Here is a 17542-nt window from a genome sequence, read left to right on the forward strand (position 1 = left end):
TATTTCATTATGAGTAAAAACGGCTCTCTCTGACTACAAAAACAGCTCTCTCTTCAATGCATACCTTCTAATTTCTTCTCCTTTTTCAAAAAGAGAGTAAAAAGTTAAACGTCATTCGCCGCGTTCCAATATTCACACTGGCTTAATTAGTGACACTGAAATGAACTAGTCACGTGACATCAGTTTCTCTGTTCGCACTATAGATATAAAGGCAGAACCCCTATATTATCCCTGTAGATCTCTTACATCCCCTAAGGATGGTGTTTTCAATATAAATGTAAACAATAACAATCTCGAGCTCGACACCTACTTTAGTTCCGGTTAAAAATTTTGCAGCTGCTTACTACATGTTATTCCGATGGGCGATGTTTTCAAACGGATAATTTTGCTTTCAATAAAAGAAATAAATTAGATAATTTCTGAGCTCAAATCTGCCGTATTTCATAAGATATTAATGTTATTATGTAATTCTGGGGAGTTAGGAGTGAAAATTTGTTTTAGTTACTTTGTTATTTATTATTAAAAAAGGTGACATGGTTGCTAGATTTTGAATATCTCGCTTATTTTTTGGCAGTCTTGATTTGGCCTCTTTCAATTTGTTTATTACTGTTTGTTCGTGTTGCAAGCTGTGCACCATCTTACGTTGGTGTTAACACTTTTAGTATTGTAAACACAAGTATTGTTAGCATTGTAAACATAAGTAATAAAGTAATCAAATACATTGTTTGCAAGAATCTCAAAACACAATGATGCCAAATGCCTTTAAAATACAGCTGAAACAGTAACCCGGAAATTTAGGCAGTACCAAGCTTGCAGCGTTCCCTAGTGTAGAAAACACCATCCATATTAGTCCCTGGCTCGCACCGTAATTTAGGAGCGTTCGGTGAGGTTAGGTCGAGTTCTGGTTGCCGTTAGCAGCTAGAAGCAAACCCTCTCCTCTTTTGGAATCTGCGAAAAATGTATTAATGATAACAGATTTATTTTTTTTGTTTCTATTTTTGCATTACTTGTTAAAGAATATATATTTCTAGACTTTTAAAACCGTTTTATAGAATAAAGCAAAATATTATGCACCAACTGCATGATTAGTTTCAGTTTATCTTATTTATTTTTTAAATTTAGTTGATTAAAAGTAAAACTTCTATCGTATATATTAGTTTTTCTTTTTATATATTTTTCCAGATTGAATGTTTATTTTAAAATTTATCCACATTATCCATGAAATTTTATTTTTATGATTAGCTTGATGGCAAATAAATCCATGGTGAATTTTGGTTCACTTGTTCAAATAATTACCTTATAAAGAGGAAAGCTACCTTATAAAGAGGAGGTGTTATAAAGAGGAAAGACATTATTATAATTTTGTTACAAGTGGGATCTTTAGTATTCCATCTGTGATGCCACAATCGGCATTACATATTTCATAGCTTTTAAAATTTCTTTAATTACATTAACTTCTTTCTTTATTATTATTAATCGAATTATATTTAAATTAAATCAATTAGTTAATTTTTATAAAAAGCGAACATAAAAAGTTTTGTTCTTTTCTTATCGTTCAATGTAACGGCTAACTTTTTATTACAATAATAATGCAGACTCATTAATTCACTGTCACGCGTAGTCGAAAACAAAAATCTATTTATAACTCTTTATTATTAATTTCTTACCACATATATGTTTCCGGTTTCAGTTAATGGTTATCATAATTCTCACAGTCAGGTTGGCGATTTGTGATCGCCAAAGTATTTTCAAACCACCTATAGGTTAACCTTGTCATGTCAAGAGTCAATGTGATATTATAATATCACATTGACTCTTGACATGACAAGTTTAATTTACAATAGATTTAACCTTTTTCATTATTTATTATTTCTTTTTCCTCAGTAATATTTCCTTTTTTAATGCGCTCTTGTTTCATTACGTTTTAAATTATCCAACAAAAAATATAAATATTATATTTTAATTCAATAATTTAAATGAGTTCATAATAAAATTAAGCAGCAATTATAAATATCTTAATGATGCTCCATTAAATTCTTCAATTTCTTAAAAACAAAAAAAATATTAGAAGTTTAATGTTTTAGTTTTCAATTTATAAGTAATTTAATACATTTAGGAGCGAAAGAATTTTTTCTAAGAGAGATATCTGATAAAAATTAAAGGGAGGAAATATAATGGATTGGCTAATTGTTATGATTATGTATGTATATTTATAGCAATTAGCCCTTAGATTTAAATAATACTTGAATCAAAATTCTTTTTTTCAAATATTTTAACTAGCCATTAGTATAGGGTCCAGCCAATAGCAACATGGCTTACAGCTTTTGCTGTTCGCCACGTTGCTATAACGAAACCCTATACTTGTTTCCTTCAGAGGTATAAATTTTTGTTGTTGGCTGCTGATGAGTTACAATTTTTAGTATATTTTTATTTAATTTTTGCTATGTATATATATATATACTATATCTTAGAGATAAATACAAAAAGGGTTCTATTTTTTTGGGTGCTCCCCACACTATTGTATTGATATATTTTGCTTTGGCTATATTGATACAATATTAGAGAAAGCACTCCTTTTTGCGGATATAATCGTGTGGACTGATGAAAAGATTATGTCTTTTATTTTTCCGGATTTTTATAAATTTTTTTCTTCCTTTTTTCGGAATTTTTTTCTGGATTTTTTAAAATATTTTTATTATTGTTTTTCTTTTTCTCTTTCTTTCATTGTTCTATAATTTTTCCATGTTTTCTCGACATTGTGTGTGTATGTGTGTGTGTGTGTGTGTGTGTGTGTGTGTGTGCGTGCGTGCGTGCGTGCGTGCGTTGAAAAGGTTGTAAAAATATAAAGGTGGCAATAGTTGTTTTAATTTATTATTACATTTAATATTATGTATATTATGTGATGTGAAAAAATACAAAATCATATTATTTTCGAAGTTGTAGTGGAAAATTGAAAGATTTTTAATCATTGAGGAAGGAAAATATTTGGAATTAACTAACAGATACCATTAGCATTACTAAAATGACGGAAAATATTAACTAAATTTATTTTAACTTTTTAAACTAGACGTGAATAATATGCACGAATAAAAATTATCAACTCCTATATCAGCGTTACTAGCATAGTCAAAATGGAATTTTAAGCGAAAATCTTAGAAAAAAATAATCAAAATTTCATCAAACTGTCAAGTATCCTCTTCATAGTAAGTGGTAAGGAATTGCTTGACCTCGAGCGTCCTGTTTTAGATTACAAAAGACTATTTAAACATTTTAGAAGCATTAATGCTACATGAATGCATAGAAAACAATTGCTTTCTATGCATTCATGTATATTTTTCGAAATCGAATAATATCAAATTCGATAGGCTGCCTACCAGTAGTGCTGATACTAGTCTATGAGTTACAATCACTCAAGGGGTAGAGCTCCCATCTCGATGAAATAACCGAGATTTAAATCCCTGCGAACGATACGACTGGTCGTTAAGAATTCTTTTCCCGGCTCGCACTGGTTGCAGTGCTGACGTAAAATACCATCAGTAATTGACAAGGCCGTAGCCAGGATATTTTTTCGGAGGGGGATATGGTAAGAAGCAAGGACAGTTTCAGACATGCAAAGTAGGCCAAAAACATTGCAACAAATATTATTTATTCTGTTGTTTGCAAAAGTTAAACTAGTAATTAAAAATATTACACAATAATTATTTTTCAATTAATGTTACATAATAATTATAATCAATTTGTAAACAAAGTTTACAAAGACATGCGACGGGGATTAGAAGAAAATTTTTCGATTACTTTTTTAGGACAAACCGGAATATCCCGAAATATGCTTAATAAAGTTAGCCCTGTTAGCCTTTCTTCTTTAGTAGCATTTCTTGTTGCTGTTTTTACGCATTTAAGGGAAGAAAAAGTTCTTTCTGCAGTTTCTGTGGTGATTGGCAACGTAGCCAATATTGATAACAAGCAATAAATGTTTGGAAAAAAGATACTGTCGCATTCTTCCATTGCTGAAAGTGCCGTATCTGGTCTACTAAGGGGTTCACGCAGGTTCCACTTTGATGCCCATACTTCCATTTCTCTCATGAGGTTTTCGATGTCAATGAAATCTGCGTAGATTCGGAAATTGCATATCAATGTTTACACAATACTTAGGTAACACTTTATTGAGAGATGCAAGAGTATCTTCGTGCTTCGAAAATCTTTCAATCAGTTGGGCAGCGAAAAAAGGAATGCATATACACTGGTTATCATAAATTAAGGAAAAATCACAAAAATAGCGATAACTCTTTCAAAAGTAAGCCAAACCGTGCAAAATTTGCATATGTTGTCCACTAAGAGTAGCTGAGTAAAATTGCAATATGCAAATTAGTGGCGCTGCACTCGGCTTACGTCATCTGCCTGGAGCATAAAAGTCCAAGTTTGAGAGAAAGCACACAAATTTTACTGTGATTGCGACATTGAAAATCTGAGATAGCCAATTCGTAATAATGACCTCTAGGCATCATTTGCCTGAAGAACTACGATGGAGAGCCATCGGGAGACTAGAGGCAGGGCAGAGTCAATCAGAAGTGGCCAGATGGCTAAATGTGAGTCCATCTGTGGTTCATAGACTTTGGAGGCAATTTCAAACCACAGATTCGACATCTAGGAGGTTCAGTCAAGGACGGCCAACTGTTACGACCAGTGCCGATGACCGATATTTGACATTAAGTGCACGCAGGAATAGAACCGCTACTCCGACACATCTTAGATCCTCTCTTGCTGCAGCCACCGGAAGGTTGGTGTCAACGTCAACTGTGCGCAGAAGGCTCCACGAAGGTGGTCTGTATGCGAGACGACCAGCCATTTGCGTGCCGCTCACATCACGCCATAGGAGAGACCGTTTGCAGTGGGCCCGACAACATGTCCACTGGACGTCAGATCAATGGAGGCCTGTTCTCTTTACGGATGAGTCCAGGTTTAGTCTAGAAAGTGACAGTAGACGTTATTTGATATGGAGAGAACCTGGGACCCGTTATCATCCATCAAACATCCGTGAAAGAGATGCATACGGAAGAGGCAGTGTCTGTGTTTGGGGAGGCATATCCTTAGGAGGGCGCACATACCTCCATGTCTTTCCAAGGGGAACCGTGAATGCTCAGGTTTATCGAGACAACATCCTTGATGCTTATGTGCGCCCATATGCCGGGGCAATTGGTGATTGCTTCCTGTTACAGGACGATAATGCAAGACCACACAGAGCTCGCATTGTTGATGATTATCTTCAACAGGAAACAATTACTCGCATGGAGTGGCCAGCTCGATCCCTGGACTTGAATCCTATCGAGCACGTTTGGGATGCTCTAGGGAGGCGTGTATCTGCCATCAATCCGCCCCCTCAGACCCTTGCCACGCTTGCAACTGCTTTACAAGAGCAATGGCTCTCACTTCCTATTGAACTGATAGACCGCATAATTGAAAGCATCACACATCGCTGTTTGTGCTGTATTGCTTCTAGAGGCAATCATATTCCATATTAAAGGTACTTTTTCTATTGCAAACCGATACTTCCAATTTGTTTATTTTATACATGTGCTAATTTCTATACTACTATTAATGTCTGATAATTTCTTTTTATGTTGTTTAATACCTTACTATGTGTTGTATATTGTGGGTAAGTTTCATAAAATTCCATGTGTAATTTCTTGAGTTATCGCGATTTTTGTGAATTTTCCTTAATTTATGATAACCAGTGTATTTTGACGGAAGTACCGCTCTAGGTCTGTGTTCTGATTTTTTATATTGCCACGGTGATTTTGATAGGATGCCAATCTAGGAAGTTTTACATCTAGATCCAAACTTGTGAAAGTATTAAGGAGTTCTGGATATAGCTTTTGAAATTCATACTCGGCATTTTTTCTTCTGTTTAGAACTGTGCTGTTTATTGATTTTACATGTATCTAAGCTCCATTCAAATCTAGATGAATTTCTTGGAGTTCTTTGCTCAGTGGGAGAGTCACAGAAAAAATATCTCTACAAACAAGTAAAGTAATGTAAAACTCACTTAGTGATAGTAGAAATAAGATTGTCCGCTTTAGAGGAGTTGAATTTGTTTTGGATAAAGTTCTTTAAATCTAATGATTGCATCATGGTTTTCTATCCATCTTGTTTCGCAAAAAGATATTATTTACTGAGAGGTTCAAAGTTCGCAAAAAGATATTACTGAGAGGCTCAAAGAAAGACTAAAAAATTTGAGTCCCAGAATTTCGGGAAGGGGGGGGATTTGTCCCGACGGTCCACCCCCTGGCTACGGGTCTGGTAATTAACGAATCATTGCTGAGAATTTGATTGCATCTGGATACCCGTAAGATGTTTTAATGGTTTTTCTTTCCGTAGAAGGCAAGTATGAGTGAGTTCTATCACGAATTTCAAAAAGTCTCCATGCATTCTATTTTGCCCAATGCTAATACAAGAGTTTCCTTATCTTCTGTGTTGGGTTCAAAATTTGCAAGGTTACAAGTTGAACATTGAGATACGTAAAGCAAAAAATATGTCAGCCGTTCAACACCAGTTGTAAAACAAAATATTAATCTACAGAAGTTATGGCGCAGAAACTACCACGATTATGTATACAAAGTACAAATTTTGACTAGTATACGCACCTGACATTGTCAAGTAAAGTATAAGTAACAACAAAAGCAAGAAACATAATTCTTTAAGTTTTTTTTTCCGTGCTAGTTTGAATGAGATTAACTTAAGTCTATATGAAAAAGAGAACAGTATAAACGTTGTAAAAGTTTTATTCTTCATAATTACAATTCAACTGGAGTACTGTTTAATTAAACAAAAAGAATTGTAACTTATACTTATTAGCGTCAAAAATATAGGGAACAATACCTAATTTTTTAGATAGCAGTGTCAGAAGCTTAAATGTGTACAAGTGCAAAATATTACTTTTTAAGCATAAAACCCCTATATTAACTTCAAAACAATTTTGCCGATCAATTCAAGGGATTTATCGTAAAAAACTAAAGGCATTTGTTAAAGTACATTTATTAATTCGCAAAAAAAACGGCATTTAACAACAATAAATTGTTTAAAGAAGTATTTTTATTCTCTCACAGAAATTTTCAGATCAAAACTCAATTGACACTACCGACTGTTATTGAAAATTCTTAATTTTTCAAAGCTGTCTCTTATTTTCCCCGGTAAGTTTTCAAAAAAAAAAAAAGAAAGAAAAACTCACTGGGACAATTAAAAAATAATTGTTACGAAAAAAATATTAGTTATCGGCCATGTGTAAATTCAATTTCGCGGTACTTTTTGCACAAGGTACCTTCTTTTTTTGAAACAAAGGCGTAGAGGAGGGAGCACACTTCATGCAAAAAAATTAAAATAAAGAAACAGTTTTCTATTAAAGAAAAGCAAGCCATCCCCCTCCCTCACGCTACGCGTATGGAGACATGTGAATGACCGTCGTCTTGTTGAACAATTGGTGGGCAATTTAGAGCCGATAGAGTCGATTTTATCGAAAGAGCTGGCAAGTAATTTTGCAATAAGTTTGAACTTTATTATTATGAAAGAAAATACTTAGTTTTCGCTTTTATTAATAACATTAAGTGTTTTTTTGGTTCAATTAACTCGTGATTTGTTTTTTAAATCTATTTCCCTTTTTAGAAAAATTTTCGCCAATTTAGAATAATATGTTACATGAATTTATTTTAAAAATAATAATTACTTCGTCTTTAATGTTTAATTACTATAATATTTTTGTCAGTGTTGCATGAGTTAGAATAAATGTTTTGCTTTAAAACGCATTATGTTAATCAATAATTAGCATATTTAAAAGAAATGTTAAACTTTTTTTAAAAAAATATATTCATTTAAAAGATTGTTCTTTTCGTAAATTTTGCTATAAAAGTGTTCACTTTTGAAGTACCTATTTTTACATGCTTCTTCAAAAACTTGAAACACCTTAAAATATTAGAATTAAAACTAAGTCTCTTTGTTTTAATATTTGTATAGTTTCCACTTCCAGTTCCAACAAAGGGAGAAAGGTAATTCATACTCCTACATCATGAAGCCTATTCCACTCCTGACGATTTGTGAAAACCTCATTTCTTGACGTTTTCGACCACGCCCCTCAGAAAACTCCCCGCAGGCATAGAAATCTGGTGCGGTGCACTGTAGTAACCAGTTTTAATATTTGAACGGTTGGTACGTTAAACCAGCGTCACCAGTGAGAATATTGGAACGTGTCCATTGTAACATTTACTGACACAAAAAATTAATTTCATCTAATGGCAATGGCATTTGTTTGGGATTCTATTTCTTGTTGATTATTTTAGAATCTGTTTTAACGAATCTGACATTATTTCTTATAATAACATTAGTTTTGTTATCAAATAAAACTAAATGCATTTAAATAAACCGCGATTCATGAAATTTCTGCCGCGATTATCGGGCGTCTTATTTGTTGTTTTTGTAGTGTAGTCCTGAATTGTATTAATGTTATGTAATAATGGCTACATTTGGAGGAGGAAGTGTACGGGCTACATTTTCTGATTAAAACGAAGAGGTAAATCAGTTAAACACATAGTAAATAAATTGACTTGTACAGTTTTGTAAATGTATTGCATCAACGTAATAGTTATTGGTAATGTTATTGAAAAAACTATCGTGACTACTACGTAAGTTCTTAATACCGCATCCCCTCTGCAGAGGATGAAAATTGTGATGACATGTCTTCGGATCATCCTCTGGGATGTTTCCCGGACCTTCCTAATAACCCTTCATACTTCTCTAGTGCCACTTAAATAAAGTACCTACCTCTACCTACCATAATACCCAATAATATTTTCACAAATATTTTAAAATGTTCCGAAATTATTATTTGTTATTCAAAAACATATATATTACAAACAAACTAGACACAATTTGAAGTTATAGCTTTTGTTTTGTATTAAGAAAGCCTTTATTAATGTTTCATTAATCCTCATCTAAATCAGGATAAGTGTATTTCAATTACATTTGCTGTTTTTGCATACATGACTCTATTAAAAAAGACTTATTCTAATTTGTAGTATGATTCTGCAGATTTAAAGCCTCTAGGGAAGGAAATAGGATCTTTTTCACGCTTCAATTTTACACTGGTTTAAATGGAAAAACAATGATACCCAAATCGATACCTGTGCTATATAAGTCGCTTCATTTTACTATTAACTGGATAGTGGTGTGGGAACCAAAAAAAAAAAAACATCACAGAAGGAGACCAACTTAAAAAGTATAACTTGTATCCACATGTAAACCACTGCAAAAATTATACTTTTAAAAATTAACTACTTTTTGAAGCCTCAGCAATGGTGGTTGTTGATGCTCTGTTATGTAATATATATACGTGTATCTCATAATTTAATTGTCTCTCGTGATGAAAATTATATTTTAGAAGTAAAAGGTCTTTATTATAATATTTCTTCAAAAAAAAGTACAGCATGTTTATTTTTTTTATAATTTGTATTTCATTCTGGATTGTTACAAAGCTACTGAGTTATATCCCATTAAAAAACTGAAATGTTGTTTATGCTAGATTATTAATCATAATCACTACTAAAAATCATATTTTATATTCAGCATTAGAAATAGTTCAGTAAAACTAAATTTTATAAATAAAGAGCTCTAAAAATATTATAATTAAATTTTATAAATATAATTAGATTAAAAACCTATAACAAAATAAAGTCACTACTACAAATTACTCATTGAATTTACAATTATAAGTAACTTATTAATTTTTACATTAAAATACTGTTAAATATAAATAATCAAATATGCTTCTTAAAAAATATACATAAATCTTATTCAGTGTAAAAAATAGCTTCTTTTTTTTAATGATAAAAGTATTAGAAGACATATCTGATTCTATATTAAATTTAATTGCAGCTTGTCTTATTGCTTAAACAATTATACTGGTGATTTTTAGTTCATTCCTTTTTGTTTAGTTTCTTCCAGATGTTAATGCAAATAACATAAATCAATTTGATCGGTTTTCATTAACAGGGCTCTACTATTTGACTTTTTAAAATCATAGCAGTGTTTTCACTACAGCGCGAGAATCTCGCATATTTTTTTATATTCTCGCATTAAAAAATTATTACCGCGAGAAATTCGCGCATTCTATAAACCAATTTCAAAATTTGCGAATTTCTCGCATTTTGAAAAAAATTTCTCATTTGCGCCATTTAGAATAAAATCCGTTTCACTTTTCTTCCTGGATCTTTTATTATTTTCAACATCTGCCCCATTATCTAGCTTCCCTATTTAACAGTATTGTTCAGAACCTTCAAGAACAACAGAACACCATCCTTCTGAACCACGGAACCTCTTTCAGAACTCTGCAACTACGTGTTTACCGTACGTAAGGTTTCTACGTGTAAGATGTTCAAATCTTTTGCTTGTTAATGTAAGATGGACAAGTACCTTGTAAAACCAATATCTTCTACTCCGAAACGGACAAATGAAAATGAAACAAATGTGGGTAGAAATGATCAAAACGAAACAAATACGCATTTGAGCAACCTAATGAGAATAGCTGATGAAAAAGTAGATGTGGAACATTTTCCATATGATGATGCTGCAAAAATATTCAATGGTTTAAAAATTAGAAGATGTTAAAAATGCATTATAATAAAAGAAATGAATTTTTTTCAAGTCTCGTGGTGTTTTTTTTTTTTTTTTTTTAATTTTTGAAATCTTACTTAACTTTTTGAAATCTCACCCTGTTTTTGAGAAAGGGTGAGAAATTCTCACCCATTTTTTTTCTGAGATGAAAACACTGCATAGCTTAAAACGAAACTAACTTCAAGTGACTCAAAAAGAGGCGGGGATTGTTTATGACGTCATTATTTTCGACCTGGCCGAACCTAAACTTGTCATAGGGTGTAGTCATGTTCTCTACAGAGAAGTTTTATTTTATTCTTTTTTTTTTTGTGCCAAAATTGAGTTAATTTTTTGGTTTAATGCAGAGAGAAAGATATTTGGTTTGAGGATTGATATTTTTTAATCAAAAATATCCATTTTCTCATTCTTAAGTATTATAAGAAATAAGAACTGTTTTAAAGTTTTTCACCTAATGGTTTCATCCCAGATAAGAAATGGAAATATTTAAGAGATGCAAATAATTCTTAATCCCTTATTTAGTTATTTATTTTATTCTTAAAACCTTTTTTCCTGAAAAGCTACAGAAAATAAATAATTATTTATTTGTAGTAATTTTTCTTATACGTGTAATATTGAATTTATTCAAAGTAATGAACTGAATACGAAATTTCCATTTTAAAATTTTATACCATTATTACCTAAAATATGTTTGCAAGATGCATTTCGTAAAATAAAATTCATACAAAAAAATACAAAAACACAGTAGTGAATTGTTTGTGTGTGTAGTAAATTTAAAGAATTTAAATTGTGATGTAAATAAAGAACTACATTTCTTGAATATGATTAAATATATCTTGATACTACATGAAATATGATTTTTGAGTTTTTCCTTTTTCAAATTTAAATATTTAAATTCCTAATTTTGTTTTGAAATTCGTTATTTAGTGACAATGAGTAAATTAGAAAAATTTTTCTTTAAAACTTCAAAAATTACAGAAATAAATTTAAAACATGATTTTATAATTTGAGGAATGTTTTTTTTCCCCCAATTGAATTCTCCTCCCCCTTCTGAAAAAATTTTTGTAGGTGCCCTTTACATAAAATAAATTGAATGCAAAAAAAAAAAGTTATTAACTAGTTTCCTAATTTATCTTTTTTTTATTCAATAACCTTTGAAAAGCATTATTTTTTTAAAAAGTTATTATTAATGTTGGTTTATTTTTACGAATAACAGACATTAAAGTTTGAATTGTTTTAAAAATTCCATGCTGGTTTGATCACGGACAGAGCAAATCGAAATGTCAAAGATATTAAATTAAAAGTTTTTATAGAAATAAAGAAAGTTAAAAAATTTTCTTGAAAAATGTCTTATTTTTTATGGTTTACTTCTAAAATATTTTATTTAATTATTATTAGAAGTGACGCAAAAAAATTTAAGTCCTTTCCATTTTTTAAAATTCTTTTTACATTTTTCCTCCGCCCAACTACATAAAAATAAAATGAATTATTTTTATCTCTAAAATTTTGATTTCAATAAAATAAAAACAAAAGAATGTATGTTTTCGATAACGAAGTTAATGCAGAACGAAACAAAATAGGTTATTCGATGAAAAAAAATAATACTTTTAAAAAGGAATAACCTGTACACAATTACTCTTTAAGAATAAAATCCTTTCATTTTTAAAAAAGAATATTATAATAAGAAAAAGGCATTTCATAAAAATATCATTTCATATACGTTTTAATTCTTTATAATCAATGATTTCTTCAGAGAAGCTTAATCAAAATAAAACCATTCTTTTAAAATTAAAATATTACAAAGTACTGTAAAATGGTTTTGTAACAAAATAATAAAGTTACAGATAGTTCACGATTTTTTTTCTCCTTCTTTTTGTTCATCACGTTTGATGGCTTTGCACCAATCTTGGAATTTTTTGCCTTTTGGTACATTTATATTTATGTTTATATATTCATATTATTAAATTTTATATGGTATGTTAAATGTAAAGCTATTACAGCGTGATATAAAACAATACTGTTGTAAGTGCATAGAGTTATTTTTGAGAATTTTTATCAATATTCTATGAGCGACGGCATGCGCTTTCAGCCGAGATGGGGAAACTAACTGTGTTTTAGGGCACCCCCTAAAACACAGGCTAATCAAGCAATTGTAAATATTTATTACAAAATAACTAATTAACGCACTGAACTGAAATTGGTGTCTATCATCATATAATGGTTTGAAGTTTCATTTTAAAAAATTAAAAAATACCACGCAGGTACCTCATTATATTGGTCAATTTTAGCTTAATACATTTTGTCTAGATTTTTCCATTTTTTCCACTTTCTTCAAGTGTTTTGGAAGAAATTAGTTTTTTTCCATGCGAAATTCCATCCCAGTTTATAAATGTAATGGCTAAAGTTTTTTTTTATCTTTAAAATCATTTTAATTACTAGTCAGATATGCAGATTAAGAAATTTCAATAAAAAAAATAATTAAATTAAAAATAAAACGATTATGTTTTCTGTATGTGTATTAATTTATGTGTTTATTTTGTTAAAATTTTTGTTTATTCCAGATGTGCTAATTGCCTTGTTTTTGTGCTGTTCTCTAAAATGATGAAAAGGAATGAGGGAGAGTGCTCGGCTAAAAATAAACGCCGCCTCTCATTGCCTGATCAAAGCCAACAACAAGCTTCAACATCTACTAGTTTGAGTAAAAAGAGAAAAGTTTCACACAAAGCAGAAAAAGCATCTGGCAGCATGTCAGTTAAACCAGCAAAAATTTCTAAAAATAAAGCAAATTTGCAAAATCGACATGTTTGTAATAAATGTATGAAGGTGTTTGAAGATTCCTTTGATGTAGTCGCACATGAATGCACTTCTTTTAAATGTTCTGTATGTCACAAGAATTTGGAATCTGATATTCATCTTAAAAATCATGAACTTACTCATAAGAAAGTAAATGACGGGGCATATTGTTTACAGTGCAAGTTCTGTAGTACTAAGCTTGATCTACCATCATCATTGGCTAAACATGAGGCCCTCTGTAAAAAGAGAAACTTTAAACAATGTAACATGTGTGATAAAAAAATGCATCCCCGTAGCAAACATGAATTTTGTAAAAAGTGCATCTTATTGATTGACAAAAGCGGAAAAGACTACAGTCTGCGGCGAAATTCAAAAGACAGAAATCAATCGACAAGTTTAGTTTCAGTTGGAATCGCTGAGAATCGGGGGGGTGTGTCAACAAATCAGCTTCATACTGAAAATATAAATACAGGAAAAATTAATCGGAGTAAAAAGTCTAAAAACTGTTTATCCTCTGAATCTAATGCCACTGAAATTCAAGGTACATCCATAACTCAAAATAATCTCTCTGATGATATTGACAGAAGTGATACCCATATCCACATTAGAAAAACATTTAATAAGCCTAAGAAAATGGTCCCAGATAAAAATATCAATATTTCAGAAAATTCCGGTGAAGCTGTTCCTGATGAAACTTCAGCTCTATTTAAAAAGCCAGAATCTGTTACTTCAGTTAAAAGCAAATCAAGTAAGGTTTCTAATAATAATTCATCATCCTCTAAAAAGTTTTCTAATAACAATTCATCATCCTCTAGTAAGGTTTCTAATAATAATTCATCATCCTCTAATAATAATTCATCATCCTCTAATACAGAGAAGACAACACGAAGGCTGGTTAGGAAAAATATGGGAAATGTTTTGCTTGAAGGTGCTGTTGCGAAATCAAAACAATTAACTGAAAAACAGAATCCATTGAAGCCTGTAAAGGTTTTGATTGAAAAGAAAATAAGTGATGTGTCCCCCTCTTCAAGTGTCCAAAATAAAGCAAAAGAGGGTGACTCATCTAAAGCTGGCTATGCATCTAGTTTAGAAATTAAAATCGAAAGTTTGATTGATTCTTTGCCAGATCCAAACAGTGGAATTCTTTTAAAATGCTTTGGAAACAAAATTGATTATCAATGTGTTAAGTGCTGCAAACAGTTTGGAAATGTGGAACTTGCATGCATTCATTTTTCCTGCTGCAAAATTAAATTCATTAGGCTGAAAAAACAATTCACATCATTAAACAATGTTTTGTGGTTTTGCACTTTGTGTAATTCTAGTTTTGATCTTATTGCAGATCTTCTTAAGCACAAAACATCATGCTCTCTATCAGGTTTTCAAGACAAGTCTGATAATGGAATAAACCCAATCACTGTTAACCAGAAATATGATGAGAAGTTTTTGAATAAATGTAATAAATGTGGCTTTACTTGCTTCAGTTCAATAACTCTTGAAAAACATCCTTGTGAAGAAAGTGTGAAGTTAATGAGTAATTGCTTCGTAAAGGTAGATAATCTTCGTAACCTTGAATTGAAGGCAAAAAATGTAACTTATTATCATTGTAAGATGTGTAAAAAAGATTTTTTGAACCCCAAAGCCTATGATGGCCATATGCGCGATAAACATCGCGATGTTTATGATGGCATTTTGAAACCTTTGTCTCTTCAAATTGGAAAAATTACAAAAGCTGTAAAGCAGGAGCCAAATTATAATGAAGATCAGTTTTATGATTCAACTCCAATGATCAATCAGACTCCTTCATTAGAATCTATATTTTCACTACCAAGTTTGAGCTCTAACTTGGAAGAACCAGAAGGTTTGAGAAATCAGTTGTCTTCTGCTAACCTTTTTCGATATCGAATACCTCAAGTTTTTGAAACTGCCCCTTTGGATGGAGAAAATGCAAAAAGGATTATCGGCTGTAATCATGATCCAGATGAATCAGGTCTTGCAAGGGAAGATACAAAACCTTGCATTGCATGTTTACAATTGTTCTCTGCAAATTATGCCCAAGATAATCGAAATGATTTTAAAACACAAAATTCAAATAGTGGTGAGGAATTGCAAGCTCAGTTGTCCTTTAATTACGCTCCTCGTCAGACCTCCCATTCAACAGCCAGTGATCACCAACCTCGTTCATTTCCTACACCGCCTGCGACACCAGACAGTATATACTGTCAGAGCCAGTCCTCACAAACTTCCGAATCTCAAGCTTCTAGTGATTCAAGGTTTAATAACTCAGATGAATTGCAAAATTCAATACAAATAGAAACTTTGAGTTTAAAGCTTTCTTGGGATTGCTGCTCTGATAAAATTGATGCATTTGCAATATTAGCCTCAGAAGATAAGTTATCTATTTCGAAATATATTTGTGCAAGCTGTTACACTGACATGACTGAAAATGATGTTTGTGAACATATGCATAGGTATCATGACAAAAACAGTGGTCAGGTTAATGTGTCGTGCATAAAAGCGACCTAAGACAAATTATATTTATTTGCCATGTGAATACTTTTAAATTTTCTAATTGTCCAACATGTTAATACTGTGCTCTACAATTTTAAAGTATGTTGATGTTTAGCTCTCCATTGTGCACACTAAATTTAAAATACCGTTTCACACATTCTATACACAAACAAGGTTTTGTTACTGTTTGTCTAAGATAGGTACTCTGCCTGGAGCTGTGGTGGTGACTATGGTAACGAGGTATAATTATTTCAAGTAGGGGTGCGAGGTCCCTCTTTAGGACTGGTTTCGGCGAGAGAAAAGGAGACCTCTTCATCGAAGCTACCCTCCCTAAAATGGCCTCTTCTTGTTTCCATAGCACCAGACTGTCGCAGACTTAGTGGCGGTCAGAGTACCTATCTTAGACAAACAGTACATATTTTTGTAATAAATAATAATCTGTCTAGCTGTTGAAGATATATTTGAATAATAACATTTATCATAATAATTGATACTAAACAGTTTTATTTCACACAGGAGAAGTAGTAATTAAATTCTTCAATTTATATGTATATACATATATACAATGTATATATTTTTTTTTATTAAAATTTATTTTCACCAGCCCTCTTCCTTGCGTTTTGTAATTTTTTATTCAATTCTTTTCATTTTCTCAAAATATAATTGCCATTTGCTACTTTTTTTTTCTCCTAGTGGGCTTTAAATTTCCTATAAATTTGCAATAAAATGCAAAGTGTATCTCATTCAAGTAAAAACTTGATCTTTCTATTTGTAGATCCTCAAAAGTTACACTTAAAAAAATATGACAATGAGTTTTTTAAATATAGTTGTATAATTTGATAAAAAATTTCACTTTTGTAGATTTATTGGTCCCTGTTTTGTAAAACTTCAATATTTTGACTAACAAAAAATTCAGTTTTTATTATTTTTATTAAAAGCAAGTTGTAAGACGCATCCTCATTAGGAAAAGTATTATCAAAATATTTTTTTGACTTCAAAAGTCAGTATTTAGTACAATTTCTATTTTACTTCTGACACTTTAATAAAGGCAACTTAAAGATTTTTGAAAAATTCTATTTTAATAATTTGAGTTCAAAACTATTTCAAATTTGTAAAATACAATAAATACCTTTAATAGTAACAATAGGAAAGTTGAGAGAAAAATTTAAAAATAATTTTTCTACAAAATTATAAGTTTCTTTTCCTGGAATTGTGGCTAGGAAACTGTTTGGTATTTCAAATTGTAATTTAAAAAAAAAAAAAAAATTCTAAACTTTTGATGTTAGGGAAAGGGATTATAAAGATAAAAAATTAATTAACAAATATGTTCAAAGGCTCCTGCATTTAGTGGGTAATATTAAAAGGGTTGGCTTTTTGCCGGCAGAAACTAAAAAAAACTTCTATATTAGTTGTAGTAATTGCTTAATAGCATTTTGTTTAAGTAGACTGAAAAATGTAACTGTAACAAACTTTTTAATTCATTGTTTGTAAGTATATATTATTTTGTTTATATTAAATATAAAGAGTGCAGTACAGTATATCAAATATTTATATTAAATAAGGAATGAAGTAATGTAATAATAAATAT

General features: G+C 31.0%; 2 protein-coding genes across 2 annotated transcripts in view; both read left to right on the plus strand.

The window, feature by feature from the left end:
* Positions 1–17542, plus strand: part of RpS27 (ribosomal protein S27) — a 324227-nt gene that overhangs the window by 186637 nt on the left and 120048 nt on the right. The window lies entirely within an intron of this gene.
* Positions 8253–17062, plus strand: LOC107456929 (uncharacterized). Its single transcript, XM_016074921.3, has 2 exons — positions 8253–8557; positions 13215–17062. The coding sequence occupies exon 2, from the start codon at positions 13252–13254 to the stop codon at positions 15967–15969; it is 2718 nt and encodes a 905-aa protein (XP_015930407.1). The 5' UTR covers positions 8253–8557; positions 13215–13251; the 3' UTR covers positions 15970–17062.

This window comes from Parasteatoda tepidariorum, chromosome 4 (genome assembly GCF_982258835.1).
Source record: "Parasteatoda tepidariorum strain Cologne lab strain chromosome 4, Ptep-v5.0, whole genome shotgun sequence".
Taxonomy (NCBI): Eukaryota; Metazoa; Arthropoda; class Arachnida; order Araneae; family Theridiidae; genus Parasteatoda; species Parasteatoda tepidariorum.

What these genes read in the sequence shown, in the direction of transcription:
- LOC107456929 (XM_016074921.3), top strand. Translation starts at nt 13,252, where the DNA reads ATGATGAAAAGGAATGAGGGAGAGTGCTCGGCTAAAAATAAACGCCGC.